Raw genomic sequence first — 19,907 nt, 5'->3', positions numbered from 1 at the left:
ATACTGCAAAAAAGTAGTAACTGCTTCTTCTGCAAAGAAAAATAAGACTCCCCTGAAGTTGCCTACCTGAAAAGAGCCATCGAAGACCTCCATGGGATTTATTGTTACTTGAGGATTCCTAATAACCCAAAACTATGTTGGATATAAATATCTGATCTTACATTACGAACTGGATAATGATAATATACGTAAAGGAAATGGTTAGGTAGAGCCGGGGTGGGATTATATAAGTTCACTTCCTCCCACTCCCTTTCAGGTGGTCCATCTCTTAATGTCTGGCTATTTGACATATCTTTATGGACAAAAACTTCTGATCACTGATTGTATTGCACATGATTTTTTTTTCTTGAAATAAACCGTTTCTTGTCTAATCCAACCTAATCTAATTTGTAGTGTATGCTAGAAAACGGCACAACAAAAAGCAGAATCATAACTATTAGACCACAGGGGACACTTTTACAATAGATCAAAGATGATCCGAGTGGGACTTTAGGTGTTTTAAGAAAAAAAGTAGTATATTTTTTCCCTTTTGAAGCACTGGAACCATTTCAAAAGTTACTGGTTTGGCAGTGGATAAAATCCAAACAGTACCCATCCCCACATGAACATCAGCAGCACCAAGGAAATCGATCCCACGCCAGCTCTTATGCTTCACGGAACCCACACATGCATTGGGGAGGCACAAAGAGGTGTCCTCACAGGCAACAGAACAGCTCAAAAACAGGATGTTTGCAGCTAGTGACAAGCCTGTTGACAGAAGACCAAATATAGCGAAAGCTCATCTGCCATTTTCATTTGATTGGTACAAGCAAAAGATCATAGAAACCACACGGCAAAGGCCTTTCTTACCAAACACCACTCGACACATTTTCTTTTCCATAAGTCAGAACATCTGTCTTAGGACAGTGTCCTAAGACAGATAATTAAACAGTCGGATACTCCTGGTCCGCACCAGTTCTAAGTCAGCCGCTGGGCGCCAGCCGAGGCAGCCCGCCGCATAAACTCTTCCTTCAAAGTGAAGCAAAGAACGAAAGTGAGTCTCACCTTGAACAGGCGCAGGATGTTTGCTACCATGATGGACACGGAGCTGGCCGCAGCTCCAATCACCCCCACGATTTTATCCGGCTTGGTGAAGATGGGAGGATCTCCATTGGCGCAGCGGACGTCCGAGCCGTCCCTCTCTATCAAGGCTTGGACAAACGTCAGCGACTGCTCCAAGGCGTACGTGTCCCTCGAGCACGTGTCCAAAATCCGGGCCCCGAGGGTGATATTGGGGAGCAGTTCAGGGTCCTTGTTGATCAGGTCGATGGCAAACATCATGGCCTCCAAGCGATGGATGCCCTTTTCCTTTTTTAGCTCTCCACAGGGAGTGCCTCGGTCTCCCCGAGAGTGCACCGGAAACAATCCGCCGAGGATGATGTCCCCATCCAAGCGGATGGAGTGAGCGTACTCCGGCGCCCCCTGGGGGTCCGGGAGCACGCGCTCCGGGGAGGTGACAGGAAGAAGCCAGGTGCACGAAGTCACTATGAGCAGGAAAATAACCGAAGGAGGTTGCTGGTAGAAGGCCGGGATCCACCGGGGTTCCATTATCGTAGAAGACGTTGACAGAAATCCTCAAGGAAATTTAAAAGTTACGCAAGAGTAGGAATGTGGGACTACTGGTCAACGAGGAAGCGGTAAAAGGCCCCAAGTGTGGAGTCAGCCGAGCCACACCAGTGAGCCATATTCCAGCAAATATGTGCAGAAAGAGGAGCAGCAGGAGATCCGGCAAGGGAGGGGGCATGAAATCCACAAGTCACATCCTCAGCAGAGCCTGTTGAAGGGAGACAGACAAGACGTGTAAGTGCCAGATCACGCAGCGATCTGTCAACTCAACCTAATCTGTCAACTCAACTAACTCACAAACATGTGGAACCCTAAAAAAAAAATAAAAAAAAAAGGCAGCACGGTTCCATCGCACACTTGAGTCAAAATTAGCAATTCCGCTCCACGATACAAAACCCAAAGTCTGGCGGTTTGTAATCACCTCCACACACTCATCCGCACACTCTCCACTCCTGGCAGATCGACAAGAGAAGCAGCTGCCAGGATGACAGCCGAGAACCTCGGGGGCGAGCTCCCCGAGCTTTTCAGTCCACTACCTGCTGCAGAGGCGACCGGGGAGAGGAGGCGAGGGGGGAGGGGACAGATGGAGGAGAGAAGGCGAGAAAAAGAAGGGAAGGAAGACAAGAAAAAAGAGGGGCAGTTTGAGGGAGACGGAGGAGAAAAGAAAGAGGTGAACACGTTGGTTGTGTTGTCCTCCACGCGTGCTCGGCACTTCGCATACCAACAGGTGGAGTTGTTGTTGTTGTTGTTGAACGCCATTTCCCGACACTAAAGTTGCTAAATGTTCCCCTTTCACGGGCTGGAATGACCTTGTGTTCAGCAACTAGACTTTAGAACGCTGCAATAATTCGGTTTGGTTCTGAAATTGCTTCTGTTTTTACATAGCACACATGCTAATGTGCTTTCATTAGCCGGGGCCCACAGGAATTTATCTCCTCATTCCCCTCCCCCGATCTCCAAATTAGAGGATTGGGGGAGGTGAGGTTAGGCTAATACATGTTGTAAAAACTGAAGGCTAAAATAAATATAGACCAGTGGTAGAGCAGTTGACCTTAAATCGAAAAGTCGCTTGTTTGATTCCCGCCTTGCCTGCTAATGTATCAAAAGCTGAATCTGAATTGCTTCCCTCTGGCTCCTCCCTCTTGCTCAAAGTTGAAGCTGTAGTGGTGTCCGAAAGTAGAGCTGGCTATCCCTACGCCCGTGGGGGGATCTGCGTTGTGCTTGTGGCGCGAAGGAAAAACGTATTTCTTCACATGGGCGTGCTCTGACGCACAAAAGTGAACATTTAAATGTTAGGCCGAATCCAAATTCTTCACCCAACCCTTACGGCTTCTCCCTTCCACTACATTTAGCCCTCCTCATGAAGAGTCATGGAAATATAGTGTCTTCGAATTTGAATGACACTCCTATTTGATGATGTCATCAATAGTCACTGGTCAGCTAGCGTTAGCGTGTAGCTGCTAATGTTAGGACATAGCTGCTAGCATTTGCGCATAGCTGCTAGCACACAGCTGCTACCATTAGCCCGTAGCTGCTAGCATTAGCGCATAGCTCCTAACATTAGTGCGTAGATGCTAGCATTAACGCAGGAGTCACCAGCCCTGTTCCTCGAGGGCTAATGCTTGTCTTGTAGCTAACCCTACTTCAGTAATTGCTGCTCATCTGGATCAGATGTGTTCAGTCCATCAGAAACAATCATCAATCAATCCACCGCTGGATTAAATCAGACCAATTTCTTATTTATCGCTAATCAGTATTTACTGAAGCAGGGTTAGCTCCAAAACAAGATGGGCGGTAGCCCTCGAGGAATAAGGTTGGCGACCCCTGCGTCAGCGTGTAGCTGCTAGCGTTAGAATTTATCTGTGAGCTTTAGCGCATAGCTGCTAGCAATAGAATCTAGCTGCTAGAATTAGCGCATAGATGCTAGCGTTAGCGCGAAGCTGCTACTATTAACGCAAAGATGCTATTAGTGCATTAGCGCATAAATGCTAGTGTTAGCAAGTAGCTGCTAGTGTTAGTGCGTGGCTGCTAGTGTTAGCATGTAGCTGCTAGTACTCGGAAAAACATAACATCGGTTTTATAACTGCCAACGTGTTCTTGGGGAAAACAATGAATCCTACATCGCTCCTAGCGTGTTTTTGAACTTGTCACATGCCCGCCGTTTTTCCCTGTGTTCGACAGATTCACATCGGAATGCTACTATTTACTAGCGCCACGTACAGTTGGAAGAGGCTTGATCCAAAATTTTGAGGCAGTGCTAATCTCACGAATCTTGCTCCAGGCCTTTTTTTTTATTATTCATAGCTCGATTTCAATACATGAAAGACTTGGTGTTGGTTGGGAGTTTCGGATCCTATCCATACATCACCACTAAATCTAAGTCCCTGATTGGTCAAAGTTTGACCTGGTTTAACTTTCAACAGGTGTTCAATGGTGTTTTGTATATAAAGCTCAAAAACAATGGCAGAAAAGTGCAGAGATTTCCAAAGTTTTGCATAGCCCAAAATTTGCATTTACATAAACATTGGTCTGACATAGGAAGTGCTTTCTTGAACTGGTGTTACCGATGGCGACGTGAACGTAGAAGTAAGAATATACATAACTTTATATACGTTCACCTATTTTTCTACCAGTTCTAGAACAAACTGAAACACCTGCTTACGTAACTGCACACAAGCTCAGGTCTCCTTTGCAAGTCCATTAGTTAGCTCTCCTTATCTTTCCTCAGGAAATTGATTATTTAACCCAAATAAACTGGCGAGTTTGATCCGGATGTTACGCAGGAGGTTAGGGAACAAGCTTACTCATTAGCTCACACACAGAGTGGAGAGGGCAGACGTCTCTGTGGTGGGTTTTTGTGAATGAAACCACGCACAAGGTTATCTGTTCAGATCTAATTCCCTTAAATCTGGATGATATCTCGTTGGGCGATAACCTTCTCCATCATATGGAGGAAAAAAGCCCGGCCCAGGATGAATTACGTGTGTCTGTCTGCTAGTGCTTAACACTGATTGTCTCGCTTGCTGCAAAGCCTTGAGTCACGGCGCTAATGTAGGTGTTACTAAATAAAAACCGCCCACCTGAATATCAGCAGACAGAAGCACTCAACGAACCAGATGAGGAAACCCAAAATAAAAAATAAATAAGCTGCTAAACCCACAGAGTGCCAGGATTCATATTTATAACCGCAGTCAAATTCTGAACTGAAGAGGACGTCTGCCAACGGTGGAACATGTTGAAGTTCTTGTTTAAGAGCAAAAATCATAGGGTCGACTTAAGTTAGATGTTTTGGAGATGAAGACTGGACGGTCACATGGAGACGAGGAAGATGAGAAGACTGTATATGAGATCTGGACTGAGGGAGGGAAAATGGTTTACTTCTAGATTCAATAGGAAGTGAATTCGTTGCCAGTTTTTTGCGATATTGGAGCCAGACGTCATCGATAACCAGTTTTTGACTCGAGTCAGCTTGAGTTTTTTGGCAATTATTCCCACCAATCAGGAGTGAGCTTGTTGGAAGTCCACACCCCTCGCACTTCAAAGCAGACTACTCAAAATCTGCAAACGTTTCAGACGTTAGACCACATACTTCCATGGATTAGCAAGAACATGCTAAAATTATTTCAAGAATAGTCTATTTCTCACTAGTAGTCTATGAGTTTTTGGCTTCTTGGAACCAGCAGGTACTTCCTGTTTGGAACCAGTGGGGAGGGGTCACTCTGTCCAGTTCTCTTACACAGTCAGCATTGAAACGAGTAAAATAATTACTTATAAGAATTTATTGTCCCGATTATAAGAGCTCACACAAAAGTTAAATTTTTTCCAAATGTTAAAGTCAATTTTGAGTTTTTTCTCTTCTCGTCTTGTTATAGAAAAAACATTGTGCTTTTATATCTAGTCCAGTAAAGTTTGGTGAGGAAAATCTATCATCATGCTACATTCACTGTTTTTGAACCTGCTAAACATGCATTCTTGAATTTAGCAAATTCCCACCCTGATCCCAAACTACTAAAAAACTACATAGTGCGGGACTATCTAAAGCCCTGGTTTTTAAAATCAATTCGGGCATCATGCTCATGACTTTTCTTTCATTTTCCTAATGAAAGAAATGATTCACAGATTTCATGAAGTAAAAATGGAATCAATACAAACATATTTGTGACTCCACTGTGTTCTGATGATAAAAATGTGGATGGTTTATTTAAAAAAAAATACATTTAAAAACTTGTTTTTTTCGCAAAAATTGTGTGACTGCAATGCTTCGATGTATGCTAGTTTTTGCAAAGACTTCTGGGAAATTTCTAATGCACTCGATTTTGGAAGCAATCAGACATAACCATTGTGTTCACACTGTACACGCAGGAAGGGGCTTCTTCTTTTTCTACTGTTTACTAGCTCATGACTGCCACCTACTGTTGTCAGAGGCCTGGTGCGAGATATTGTAGCGGTACAAATTTCACAAATCTTGCTACAGACTTTTTCTTTCACAGCTCTAGTCCAATATATGAAAGATTTTGTGTCGAGTAATTTCAGCCGGTAACAATCTTCAAACAGTTGGCACTTCCATGAATTACATCACTACCAAATCCAAGTCCCTGATTGGTCAAAGTTCAACATTTGTTCAATGGCCGCTCGTTTTGTACGTAAAGCCTGAAAACTTGCGTAGAACATGAGAGTTTGAACGTGGAGACCTAAAACGTCGACTTTTTATTGAAAATGGTCACTTGAACTGCATTGCTGAAGGTGAACGCAGCTTTAAAAGGACAATTTATGAAGTAATAAATGTAACTGAGTAACTGAAACATAAAGGGCTAGGTTGATTAATTAGTAATGAAATTGTATTTTATATTAACTAATCAAATCCAAGAATTAAAAGTATTTTGTGTCTTTTTAGAAGACAAAAACTGGTTTTAGCTCATTTTTAGTATAGAAATTTGTCCTTTTATCAAGAAATGTCAACGTTTGCATCATTATTTGTTTAAAAAAGTCGTTTTACATTCAAATACGTTTAGTTTTTTAGAGGAAATGTGAAAACTAAAATTAATTTTTCAAGAAAATTAACATTTTTTGGACCAACCTCAGTCAAAGAGGATAAACAGATCTGAGTCATCTCTTCCTGCTGGACCAAAACACCATTTTTACTTCAATTAATGACATACTTTACAAGTTTTTCCTGACTCGTTCCGGCCCGGTCCGAAAGGGCGAAGCTCTCAATGAACATCACTGGATTCTGTCCCAATTAGCTCATCACTTTCTCCGCGCTCTAACTGGAATGAGGTCAAATGCAGGCGAAACAGCGCCATGATTAAAACCTCTGCTTTATATAGGTTAGCCGGTTCTGACTCATCTGCCAACACCACATTCTTCTCACTGCAACATTGTTTATTCAACACTTTTTTTTGCCCCCTTTCGGATCGGAGCCGTTAATTAGGGCCCCCCAGTGATGAAAACGTCACAGCTGTGTTAGAAAAGTTGAAAAGAGAGACGATTCTTTAGAAGAATGTGAAATGTGGTTAAGGGGAAGAAGTTGGGGACACTTTTTCGGTTGAATGAAGCTTAAATTGGCCTTTTTGGAGGCTAAAACATCAAGATTTCAAATAGAAGATGATCGGAGTCCATTTTAGGCTGGAAACACCTGATCTTCATCACCTCCTCTGATCGGGACCCTTGAGAGTCCTTGTGATGATTTACAAAAGCAGATTTCCTCCCAAGTGGAAAGAAGGAGGAGGAAGAAGAGGAGGAGGAGGACACACACACACCTACTTTGGATAAAACCCCCAAAAGAGCTTCAGCTGCTCCATCATTCTTTAATTTACACTTACTTGTAGCTGTCAAGGCGAGAACTGCTTCTACTAAGCCAGTCTTTCTTTTAAATTTAAACCTCTTTCTCTCAGGGGAGTGTGCTGCTCAGAAAATGATCGCTTTTCTGCCTCCATCATCATCATCCACTCATCCAGGAGTTCCTCCTTCTCCAAAAAAAACCCCCAAAACAATCGGGATTTATCAAGAATTTTGCCGCCAGGATTTGAGATTCCAGCGCTGAGAGGCTGGAGTGGAGAGGGAGATGAGGACGCAGATATGAAAGACACCCCACAGGTTCCAGGATGAGATCAAAGTCGAGGCGTGTGAGCTCATTATGCAGCCTATAGGCTCTCAGTCAGTCAGTCAGTCCATGAGCGCGGCAGTGTGCGCGTTTCCTCCCAATTAACGCAGTGACATCCGCCAGAGAAGAAGAAAAAAATAGATGAAATGAAGAATATATCAGGGAAAACCTCAATTTTGCTTTCCTGAACTCATTCTAGGAGTTCACTCACCTCAACTCTCCATGCGCAAAAACACCTCCGATGGCGCAAAGCAACACCCACGGAGGGATCAACAGAGCATCCAAGGAAATTCCTCCCGCAAATGTGCAAACCTCTCCTCCTTCTTCTCCTTCTCCTTCTCCTCCACCCACCCCGCAGAGTCCTCGGGGGGTCCCCTGTCCGCCCCGGGCAACTTCCTTCCTTCCTGCCTGCCTTTCTGCCTCCCTTGCGGAGAGGAGCAGGTTCAGCCCCACACCAAAACCAAATTTACCATTTTTAAAATAAAAAATAAAAATTAAATGAACAAAAAGATGGGATAAATCAGGAAGGAGGAAGGGAAAAGTGCTCAGTCGTGACCAGCGGAGCCGCTTTTACGCGCAAAAAGAACAACTATTAACTCCGCGCGTGTTTAAACGGACACTGCATGGGTGACTGAATCTCTGAAGAAGGAGGAGGATGGAAAAAGAGGGAGGACGCTGTAAAAAAAATGATCAATCAATAATAATGGGAAGTAAAAAAATAAAAATAAAAAAACGCACCTGGTGTGGTTCCATCCTCGCCTTTGCGCATTAATCCCCCCCTTTCCAAGTTGGCTGGAACTGCATGCGCATGCACACACTCGGCGCCGACTTGCGCGGGTCGTGGGTGCTGAGAGACAGGCGCACGACTCCTCCGCCGCCGCTACGACGCGCGCGCGTACGTCGGCGGCGTCGCGCCACATCCGCCAGCCCCCAAATCATCCTCTAATTGCGGCGGCGCTCCGCCCATTCAATCAACTTTATTACTGATCGATGGCTTCTGGTGATTTCAACATATTCATAAGTCTTAGAATAGCTGCACACTCTTTAATTGCCCCCCCAACTTCAATCCATTGATCCCCCCCACCAAACCCCCTGCGCCGTGGAGGGAATCCAATCAAATGTAGCGCATCCCATCTGCTGTGTGATCATTTGATAAGCTACGTGGAGTCAGAAAACAAGCAATCGGAACCGATCCGGGAGTGCTCCGGTGGTGACAATGCTGGAAGATTTGCGCAACATGTTCAATCTGGAGGTTCTCGTCCGGAGGAGCTGGAGAAGGGCGGTGCGAGGGCTCCATCTAGCGGCCAAAGGGGGGAAGTTGCAGCATTTACCGGCTTTGGAATTTTGGGGAGAATTTGAGAGATGATGTACTGAGATTACAACTATTCATTAATAAAAAATGTACATCATGTTTCATATATAAGATTCAAGTATTTATGGTACTTGATAAATAATATGCATCAAATTAAATTGAGTAAAAGATAATCAGGGTGGGATAAAATCTTTTGACTTCTTCCACAACTCCCTTTCAAGGAGTTAATCAAACTATAATCATTATATTTAATTATTATAAAATATAGTTTTATAATAAAAAAAAAGTTTATTCACGATGGGGAAAAATATAATTTCCATAATATTAATATAATTTTACTTTATTTTCTCTAGTTTCTAATCAATTTCTGAATTAAAATCTTGACTAGATTTGATATTTCTGTATATTTTCTTGTTTTTTTTTCTTTGTTTTTATTGCTGAACTTGCTTTAAATACACCAAAATGAACCAATTAACCAATTAATCTGAAATGTCCAGTTTATGAGGAAAAACTGATCTTTTTATAGGTTATAGTGGATTAAAATATGCATTTTTCTCACATATAATACTAGTTTAGTATAGTAATATTAGTTTATTTTTCTTTAAAATTGCTATGGAAAGTTTTGAAAAAGGGTTTCTTGTGTTGTCATATTTGACCTTTATTGGAATGTTGTCTTTGCTGCTTGTGTTTTGGATCTGGACATTTTTATCTTGTCTCTACTTAGTTACAAAATCAAAAAATATATAGTTTGATCTTTGTTATAATTTTTAAAAAAACTGATCGTTGTCACTAAATAATTTAAAAAAATAGGGTTTGATCTTTGCTAAAAAAATAATTAAGTAATTCTGTTTGATCTTTGTTAGAAAAAAAAAAAGAATTAGAAGAAATCTGATTTCTTGCCCTGTTGTTTCTCCCTACCCCTACATTTAGCCCTCCAGCTGAGATTTATAATCATTATTCATATATTCAAATATTAAAAAAAATACCATCATAAAAAGTATTACAAGAAGCTTGTCAAACCTTATAGGACTTAGATGAAAAAAAGTAATAACTCTTATAAGGAAAACATCACATCATTACACATGTGTTTAATTAATGTTTAAAAATGGAAAACAACCTACAAAATACACTATAAACTTGGTCTACTTCTCTCTGTAGGAACTAAAACGATTGCCACATATAATTTGGAAGAGCTTAATATGAATAGAATAATGGAACATTTTTACTAAATATATCAAAGTAGAGGGGATTGAAGTTTTTTAATGCAACAAACTGAAGAGCCACAACTAAATAATACTGAGAATAAACTGAATATGATCTAAATAACGTGATGACAAGACATTCTTTCCTGTTATGCTATTTTTGAGTAAATAAATTACCTTAAATTAGTTGGATATGACCAAATATTACATTGTATTTAATTAGCTTAATGCACAAATATAGTTTGGATGAACTAAACATTAAAAGTATAGGCTAACATTAGCCTTAGCCTAACTTTTTATATATTATTGTACACGTTTAATAAAGTTGGTTAGGCGTAAATAATAAGTTTAACAATGTTCTATCTCATACCTTTGTCCTTTTCACGTTTCTCTTGGTCATCTTTCTTCTTTTTCTACATTGGTTTTATCCTTTTCATTTTATTGCACTATTGATCAAGTTAGCATCCTCTGAAAACAACGACCGCTTAGCATCGCATCAGCTCAGCTTCGGACTATACCAATTCTTGTGATAGTTTGTTTGAGAGATTGGAATTTTAAAAAGACAATTATTATGAATGTAAGCCTTAATTTGGTGTGATGAAGTAATGCGGTTTAATTTAAAAGTAATTTGAGCTTGAGATGAGTGTTAGACTGAAAAATTCGCCCAATTACCTCCCTCCCCCCTCGCGCTTTTTGACTTGGTATGGTCCACAGCGTACTGTACTGAAAGGAGAGGAGGGCGCCAGTTTGAGCGTCGGCCAGCAGATGGCGCTGTTTGACAGTTACATTCACCTTCAGATGACGAGAACAGACGTGGTCCGCTCTTCATATTACAGAAAAGAAATACTGAATCATTTTTCGGCGGGAAAATGGCGCCCTGGGCAACTGCCCACGTCGCCCATATCATAAACCAACACTGACATTAGCACATAGGTGTCAATGCTAAAAAAGTCTACATAACAACATCGGTTTTATAACTTTAAAAGTCACGCTAAAGCAAAAAGTCGTTACTTACATTTAAATGTAAACTTCTGTACTTTAAAGCACACCCATGGAGAGAAATGGGTTTCTCCTCCATGGAACACCATGGAGCGGAACACTTGTGGGGGAGGGATACAGTCTGGAGTCCCTATGTGTTACCCTTAAAAAAAAAAACACATCTCAGGCACCAATGCAATCAGAGGGGTAGGGAGAAGCCATAAAGGTATGTGAAGAATTTGGATTCTGAAAACTGATCTTTGTTACTAAAATATATACTGCTCACAAAATTAAAGGAACTCTTATTTTATTGGGCCTGGCATGAATTGAATTAAACCTGTCTGATAATTTTCTGGTTGGTTGAGCAGCTGAGGGCCTCTTTAATCAATTTCAGCTGTATTGGTGTTCATGAATTAACAACAGGTGCACTTCAGTGGCAATAATTAGAAAACCCTCCAAACAGGACTAGTGTTACATGTGGAGGTCATTTCAAGTTTCTCCCTCTTGATCTTTTTTGGCTGGTTTTCCACTCGTGCTGATTTTGGCTTGAGTAATTTACTCTACTGGCAGTATGAGGAGATTCCTTAACCCTACAGAAGTTGAACAGGTTGTCCAACTTCTCCAGGATGGCACATCCACACGTGCTGCAGCAAGAAGGTTTAATGTGTCTCCCAGCACAATCTCCAGAACATGGAGGAGATTTCAGGAGACTGGTGGTTATTCTGGGAGAGCTGGACAGGGCCGTAGAAGGTCCTCAACCCCTCAGCAGGACCCATACCTGCTCCTTTGTGCAAGGCGGAACAGGCTGAGCACTGCTCGTGCCCTACAGAATGACCTCCAGAGGGCCACTGGTGTGAATGTCTCTACCCAAACAATCAGGAACAGACTTCATGAAGGTGGCCTGAGGGCCCCACGTCCTGTAGTGGGCCCTGTGCTCACTGCCCAGCACCGTGGAGCTCCACTGGCATTTGCTCAAGAACACCAGAATTGGCAAGTCCACCACTGGCGCCCTGTACTTTTCACAGACGAGAGCAGGTTCACCCTGAGCACCTGTGATAGACGTGAAAGAGTCTGGAGAAGACAAGGAGAACGTTATGCTGCCTGCAACGTGGTTCAACATGACAGGTTTGGTGGTGGGTCAGTGATGGTCTGGGGAGGCATATCCATGGAGGGACGCACAGACCTCTACTGCCTAGGAAATGGTGCTCTGACTGCCATAAGGTATCCAGATGAAATCCTTGAACCCATTGTCAGACCCTACGCTGGTGCAGTAGGTCCTGGTTTCCTCATAATTCACGACAATGCAGGCAAGAGTATGCAGGCAGTACTTGGAGGATGAAGGAATTGAAACAAGTGAATAGCCTTCACCATCCTCTGACTTAAACCCAATAGAACATCTCTGGGACATTATGTTTGGGTCCATTAGGCGCCGCCAGGTTTCTCTTCAGACTGTACAACAGCTCAGGGATGCCCTCACACAGATCTGGGAGGAAATGCCACAAGACACCATCCGTGCAGAAAGTAAGTTTTGGAAAAAATGGACTAGCCTGCCACATCTTCATTTCACTCTGATTTTATGGTGTCTACACTATTGAGCCTCTGTAGGCTGACTCTGCACTTGACCGGCGGTCTCTTGTTGAAGTCTTTAGGTTGTGTCAGTCTTCATCAGAGCTTACAGAGGGGAAAAAGTCAAATCTAATGAAAAAACTGTGAACAAAAGACAATTAAGCAAAGTTTAAAGTCTTATGTTTTTATTAAGTGTTTGGTTTGAACATTCTTGGGACATCTGAAAGGCTTTTCTAACTCTTCTGAAGTTTTCTACAGAGCGAGCTTCAAACATTAGAACTAAAGAGTAAAAAACAAACATCTAAAAAGCCTTTTGAGGTTTAACTTAACAAAAAGCTGTCCTTCAAAGTAAAAGAATAAATACACAACTAAAGGATGAACAACAACAACAACAAAAAAATCTGCCCCAAGATTTTCAACAAACTTATTTTGAAGCATTCAGTCAACCAACACGTGTGGATAATAATATTAGGAGTGATTATCAGAACTATCTCTCTCAGCATCCGCGCAGGATGAGATCATATGTACAGTATAAGTAGTCAAGACCTTTTTGCACAAGCATTTGCTGTTAAAAAAAATAAAGTTTGGTCTTCGTCTTTATTCTATTTTCATTCCTGGCGTTCCTACATTTGGTCTTCCTTCCAGCTTTCAGTCACCAGTGTTTTCAACGACTACCTGAAGGCTTTTCAACCCATAGAATATGTAAAGAAAATAAATTCTAAGCAGAACTGATGCAGGAGTTCCCCAACAGTTCATTTTAAATAAGCTCCAGTGTTTTGTTTTCTTCACTTTTAGTAGCAGAGAGGTTCGTGTAAACGTAAGAGGAAGCAGACGTCTGATTCCGTCGGCTTGGACCACAGCTGGGATTCAGGCACTGAGGACGCAGGCGAGGGCGACGGTTGAAGGGTAAAATCCAACGTTCATGTTCGACTTTTCCAAAAATCTGTTCAAATCTTTAAACACTCCTTAAACGGTAAATTTAATGACCCGAGGAGAGTAAGTACAAAAATTAAAAATAAAAGCAAATAGTATGTAAACACTCAACTGAATGTGTGTCCCATGGAAAATAGTGGATCAATTAATAAAAGTTCTGTCATTTGTTACATTTAAAATAATTATTTTCCTCAAATTAATTTTTTTAGTTGATAGTTTACTCAATTAAAAAGATGTAATTCAATAAAACTAGTATTTTTAAATGAAACAAATTACAAAACTTTTGCTAATTGATTCAATACAGTGCAGGAAAATGTGTTCATTTTGGATGTTTCTGTAAAAGAGTTTGTTTTTTAAGATTTGTAGAGAAAAACTGAAGTTTTCTAGGAAGAAAACACAAAAAAGTTGTATTTTGTGGAAATTCTTCACCCATTCTCACACACATTCACACACAAAAGGCAGCAGCAAACGTGTTTGTGTCCGTCTCCTAGCATGTAATTACACAGTTAATCCAGCAGGGGGGAGTCTTCCCGTCACTCCGGTGGCTGTGGGTCCTCGTCTGCCTGATTTCATGGAAAAACTACAGTTTTTACAGTTTGTTTCCGACAGTTTAATTGTGCAGTAAGTGTGCGTCACTTCTCTACTTCCACCACTTCCTGTTTGTCGACCTTTTCCCAGAATCCTCTTTTTTTTCTAGTCGAGTCTTCATTTGCTCCTTTAGTGGTTTGAGTCTTCCATCTGAGAAGAAAAATCATTAATAAAAAATATTAATAAAAAAAAACTATAAACAATATTTCTAAATTCTGAAGATTTAGAAACTAAGAGTTTAAAAACGGTCGTACCCGGGTGGGCTTCACCACATCAGGGACTTGGAGCGGGTGCTGACACCTTTCCTCCTGCTGGCTGCCGCCACCGCCGCGTTCCGATGACTTCGCTTGTGAGATTCCAAGTAAAGCTGAAGGGAAAAAGGAGAGTACGTTTGGATAAACATCATCTAAAATGATTCATATGTCAGTAAATCTGAATTTATACAAAAAATCCTTAGAAATGTGAATTTTTTAATCAGATTTTTTACAAATGTCTCACGACTTTGAATTACTTTGACTATGAATGGTTTTGGCAGCAACAAAAATGAATAAAGAAAAATATGTTCATCATGAGAGTTTCATTGCTGTGGATATCCAAAATAAATGTCTCATGATACGATACGTATCGCGATATATCTGTACCAAAACAATTTTTCCCTTTTTCTTTTAAGAGTAAAAGTAAAAAAATCTACCTGAAATGAACACGTCTTTAACAAAAACACGAGACTGACTGAACATTTAACATAAGGTGGATCTGGTGAGATCTTGTTGTTGTTTTGTTGTTTAGTTGCTCAAAGAAACTCGTATGCTGCCAACTAGTGGTTGGGAGTTTAGGGGGAAAACAAAAGGACAGACGCTGAAGGACGCTCATAAATATTTAAGTAAATATTGTCTTGCCAGCATTGCCAGTTTTTTAATAACAATTGTTAGGTTAAAAAATTGCGATTAAAATCAATGAATTCGATTAATTAATTACAGGTTACGATTAATTGATCAAATGAGACCACTAATTACATATCTTTAAAAATCTGTATCCTTGTCGTCCAGAATAGACTTTTAAATAAAGTTTTTCAATGATTCAACATTTAAAGTAACTATTAATGCTCTCAATCACACCAAAGATTAAAAAAAGGTTAATAAAACTTCCTAATCTGATGTCTCAGGTCTTCACTGTGAAATCCTTCGTACCTTCTTGGCGAAGGCCCGCCCACACTGATCACACGCGTGCAGGGAGAAGTTTTTCGTCACTTTGACCTCGGTGGAGGACGCCCTGCTGTCGGAGCCGGACTCGTGCCTGCGGGTGTTGGGGGTCTGGCTGCTGACCAGCGTGGCGGAGGCGGCGTTCCGCTGCTGCGAGTGCTTCTCGCTGCGGCGGGTGAGGGGCGGGCTGACGGGGCGGTGCTGCAGCCTCTCTTGTTTGCGGGTGACGGGAGGAGACGCGCTGGCGCTCGCCGCCGCAGACAGCTCCTGCTGCTTCCGGGTGATAGGGGCGAGCGAGGAGCCGGGTGAGGTAGCTGGGACGGGAGTGGAGGACTCCTGCTTTCGGGTGGCGATGGGGGACGACGGCGTGGAGGAGAGTGAGGCGGGGCGCCCGTTCACCTCCTCCTTATCGTTGGTGCTCGTCCTCTTGTTAGAGCTGCTGAGGACGACCTCGGCGAGCCGCTTCACCGCCCTGCTCTCCAGTTTGGGCATGATCTTAGCCAGGTACGTGGAGGACTTCTTGTGGACGACGGTCACGTGGCGCAGGACGTCCCGCTTGCGGCGGGACTCGTAGCGGCAGAGCGGACAGCGGTAGAACTTGATGAAGATGTCGTTGCCGTCGGTGTGGAGCTCGATGTGCTTGGTCAGGTTCTGGCGGGAGCTGAACTGCCGTTTGCAGAGTTTGCAGAAGAGCTGCTCCAAGTCAAAACCCACCGACAGTTTGGAAATTTTAGTAGCCACGCTCCCGGTGGTGCCATGATCCGCACGGGAAGCAGACGGTGGTGCTGCTGCTGCCGCCTTAGGACTTGGTGGCTGCTCCTCCTCTTCCTCTTCCTCCTCCTCCTCTTCTTCTTCTTCTTCTTCCTTCTCTTCTTTCGGTGGATTAGCCAAACCTCCTTTAGCTGTGCCCGTGCTGTCACTAGGAGAAGGCGCCGGACTGCTGTCGGAGTCCTCTTCCTCCTGCTCCTCATCGGACCGCTCCACAACTTCCTCCTTCACCGCAGGGTTGTCGCTGGGGCTCACACTGGTGCTGGCAGGGTTTGGAGGTGTGGGAGTCTGCCTCGCCGTGACGCGGTCGCTCTTCATGTTGTAGGTCTTGTGAACTATACGAATGTGTCTCTTCAACATGAGCTGATGAAACACAGACAGGAACGTCAGCGTCTGCAGGAGGCTAAAGCTAACCGGTCGGTGGACAAACTCACCTGAGAGCTGTAGTTCCTCTTGCAGACCGTGCAGCGGCAGGAGCCCGTCCCGGCCTGAGCGGGCGCCGACGGCTGGCTCTGAGGCTTGCTTGGGTTCGGCGTTGAAGTCGTGGATTTGGAGCTCACGGGCGTGGACTTTTGGCTCCGCGTCGGCGACGAGCTGTTGCTCTTCCTCGGAGGCGTGGTTTCCAAGGGGAAGGGCTGACCGGGCCGCAGGGCGACGGCGGGCGTGATGGAGTCCCGCCGCAGGCCTCGGTGAACCTCATCAAAGTGGCGCCGGGTGTTGGCTTTGGTTGCAAAGCTTTTGAGGCACACTGGGCAGGACTTTCCAGTCGGTGTGCTGAGGGTTCTTTGTCGACCTCCAACACAAACGAGAATCTTTGTTTACTTTCGACAGTAAAAAAAATAAAAAGCGTTAAAATTCTTTATCCTCTAAACAGCGGAGAATTATTTGAAAGTTAAAAATAAAAGACTCAAATATAAATTGTGTTTTTGGCATTTTTCTACGGAAGCTGAAAATGGCCAGTCCTACTAGTAATTTTTTTTACCATTTTCTCGTGATAATGAGATCCACCATCTCATTATCATGAGGGGAAAAATGTTTTCTCGTGATAACGAGAAAGTGGGTCTCGTTATCACGAGAAAACAAAACTAATTTTCCCGTGGCAATGTTATCAACTATCTCATTATCACGACAAGAAAACAAAATTCATTTTCCCGTGATAATGTGCTCCACCATCTCATTATCACAAGAAAAACAAAAAAATATTGTGATAATAAAACCCACTGTCTCATTATGACAAGAAAACAAAATATTATTTTTCTCGTGATAATGAGATAATGAAGAATATACTATAGCGTCCCTCTCTTCCTTTCCCACACTGAGACTTTACCTGTTTTAATCTTTTATTTTGTGGTTAACAACAAAAACAGAGGAAAACATTCTACAAAAGTTATTTTTTAGTCTATGTTTTGATTTGTTAGTGAATTATATTTGATTGATCTAATTGTGTCAAAAAAAATTCTGACAAACTGCTTTGTTTTGCTGCGGATGGTATAAAAATAAAAAAAACTATTTAGCAGAATGAATTCGGCTGAATAGCGGTTGGGTCCGCTAATGTCTGGAGCTCATTGAATGCACAAGGCCGAGAGTGAGATTGCTGGTTGGTCAAAATAAAGAGACTTAAAACAGGTAAACTCTCTGCCTTGATACGTGCATGGAGATGTCTTATTTCTGCGTGGAGTTTTGACTTATAAAAACGCCATACTTCAGAATCACCTGGAATTACATTGATCACATCAACGGTTGAAAAGTTAAAATAAATCAAAGAACATTAACACTGGAGCTCTGGTGTCAAAGGGTTAATAATGGAGGGCAAATATATTAAAAGTATTTCTTTATTTCATGTGTTGTGACCAGGATATATATATATATATATATAATATATACATAATTATAATTAAAAGGCCACTGGGAACACTTTTAAAATAGGTCAGAGTGATTGGATTGGGACTTCTAAGGGGAGAAATTCAGATTTTGTGTCATGTTATAACAAAAATATAAAAAAAAATCTTGGTAAATGTTAACATTCTGTATGAATGTGCTGTGAAAACTCTCACCTTTTACCATGGAGAGCAGACTCGTAGGAACCGTCCGAGTCTCTGTGTACTTTCTGAGCTCCTCCAGCTTCGTCTGGTGCATTTTGCGGCAGTGGCGCCTGATGCTGCGGCGAGAGTTGAAGTCTTGTCCGCAAAGACAACAGGAGATGGTTACGTCTTCGACCTGCGTAAAGACAGAGGGAAAGAAGGACGGTCGTCTAAATCGGACCACAGAGGGATTTAATGTCAGTCTGTCCGAGGCTGAAGTGAGCGTCTGATCTTTAGCTTCTATTTTCCCTTTAACTTTTGAGGTTAAAGTTTATCTTCATCCTCTGTTTGATATCTGCATCTGCTTTAAACTTACACCAGATTTTGCTTAGGAACCATCAAAATGCCATAAGAGATTTTTCTTTTAACTTATAACTGTCAAAGAAGAAGCTAAAAAATCAGATGCCAACTTCCGCCTCGTCTGACTTTTTTAAGCTGTGACAAATGAACAAAAAATGTTTAAAAAAAAACCTCACCAATTTCTAAATATGATCATAAACGTGAATCCACACCTTTATTAGCAACATCATCGTAACACTAGGCAGTTGGTTACTGAATATTATGCATTAATATTATGGTCTTTGGAGTAAATTCTCCTGGTAATTCTTCTGTTAAATGCAGCTTTCTTTTATTTTGAAGGAAAATGTTCTGCTATTTCCTCTCTGGCTCTTTTCTGTGAAAAGAAACTTTCCAAATATGTTTGGTTTTGTTAACTTTGGAGGTTTCAGATTAGCAATCAGATCTGCTTTAAGAAAATAGTGAATGGATTTCAGCACAGAGTGACTTGACATGCACCAAGAATGAGAGAATGTGGGATGTGTTGGAGAGAATCCAGCAGCTTTTCAAAATAAAACCTTCTTTTGAAGCAAAAATGTAGGTTGTTTTTTTATTTTTTTTTCTCCATGCACCGGTAGCTGGATACGTTCTGGGTGTCAGGGACCACTGATCTAAAGGTTCTGCTGTGTTGGATCCCTCTTCAGAACTCACTCCACTGTTGGAGCCTTCGTCTTCTGGTTGCTGCTGCTCCTCTTTGGCCTCCTCCTCTGTTGCGCTGCCGAGATTCTCTTGTCCACTAAGCTGGTTGGTCGGGTTGCTGTCAGCGCCTTCTGTCGCCTCGCCCTCCCAAGCTACCGGACTCTCTCTGGCACTGCCCAGAAAACAGAAAGAAAGTCTTCAGAAGTACTGAATTGTGTCCTTGAGTCTACAGTTAGAACGTCGACATACCTGGTTGTGTGTGATGGATATCTGGCCAGCTCCTCCTCCGTGGTGAGGTACTGATACACGGCCTTGGTGGTGGTCTGAATGGGCTCCAGCCGGACCACGCACTCCGACCGCTCCACTCTGGGGTATCGGACGTCCAGCATGTCTTTTATGGCCACACTGTGTCTGTCATCGCCCGGCGAACCTGTGAGGACACAGAACTTTACTACTGCTGTAGAGAAAGAATTTAACAAGAAATGATCATTTTAATTGATTGATTTTGTTTTGATGAGACTTCAGACCAGTCAAAAAAAATCTTGCAAAAATAAGCTCACAAGACTCAAAATGAGAAGCGGTACATTTTAGTTAGGG

General features: G+C 42.3%; 2 protein-coding genes across 13 annotated transcripts in view; both read right to left on the bottom strand.

The window, feature by feature from the left end:
• Window positions 1-10,725, bottom strand: part of grm8a (glutamate receptor, metabotropic 8a) — a 349,513-nt gene extending 338,788 nt beyond the window's left edge. The window contains exons 1-3 of one of the 11 annotated variants that reach the window (XM_036210215.1): window positions 10,593-10,713; window positions 2,027-2,144; window positions 1,045-1,813 (exon numbers count right to left, since the gene is read on the bottom strand). In XM_036210215.1, the coding sequence (XP_036066108.1) occupies window positions 1,045-1,587 (543 nt within the window). In that variant the 5' untranslated portion in view covers window positions 1,588-1,813; window positions 2,027-2,144; window positions 10,593-10,713. Of the gene's footprint in view, window positions 1-1,044; window positions 2,145-7,919; window positions 9,977-10,592 lie in introns of those variants that run through there. The other 10 variants (XM_036210209.1, XM_036210214.1, XM_036210216.1 and 7 more) reach the window with 10 other exon arrangements.
• A 2,209-nt stretch (window positions 10,726-12,934) lies between these two features.
• Window positions 12,935-19,907, bottom strand: part of znf800b (zinc finger protein 800b) — a 29,285-nt gene continuing 22,312 nt past the window's right edge. For both annotated transcript variants that reach the window (XM_024289335.2, XM_024289328.2), the window contains exons 5-11: window positions 19,560-19,740; window positions 19,323-19,482; window positions 18,309-18,471; window positions 16,689-17,047; window positions 15,475-16,617; window positions 14,542-14,654; window positions 12,935-14,437 (exon numbers count right to left, since the gene is read on the bottom strand). In XM_024289335.2, coding sequence (XP_024145103.1) covers window positions 14,553-14,654; window positions 15,475-16,617; window positions 16,689-17,047; window positions 18,309-18,471; window positions 19,323-19,482; window positions 19,560-19,740 — 2,108 coding nt within the window. In that variant the 3' untranslated portion in view covers window positions 12,935-14,437; window positions 14,542-14,552. The remainder of the gene's footprint in view (window positions 14,438-14,541; window positions 14,655-15,474; window positions 16,618-16,688; window positions 17,048-18,308; window positions 18,472-19,322; window positions 19,483-19,559; window positions 19,741-19,907) is intronic.

This window comes from Oryzias melastigma, linkage group LG23 (assembly GCF_002922805.2).
Source record: "Oryzias melastigma strain HK-1 linkage group LG23, ASM292280v2, whole genome shotgun sequence".
NCBI lineage: Eukaryota > Metazoa > Chordata > Actinopteri > Beloniformes > Adrianichthyidae > Oryzias > Oryzias melastigma.
Note: the sequence above shows the minus strand (reverse complement) of the source record. Positions and strands in the feature narration are given on the sequence as shown.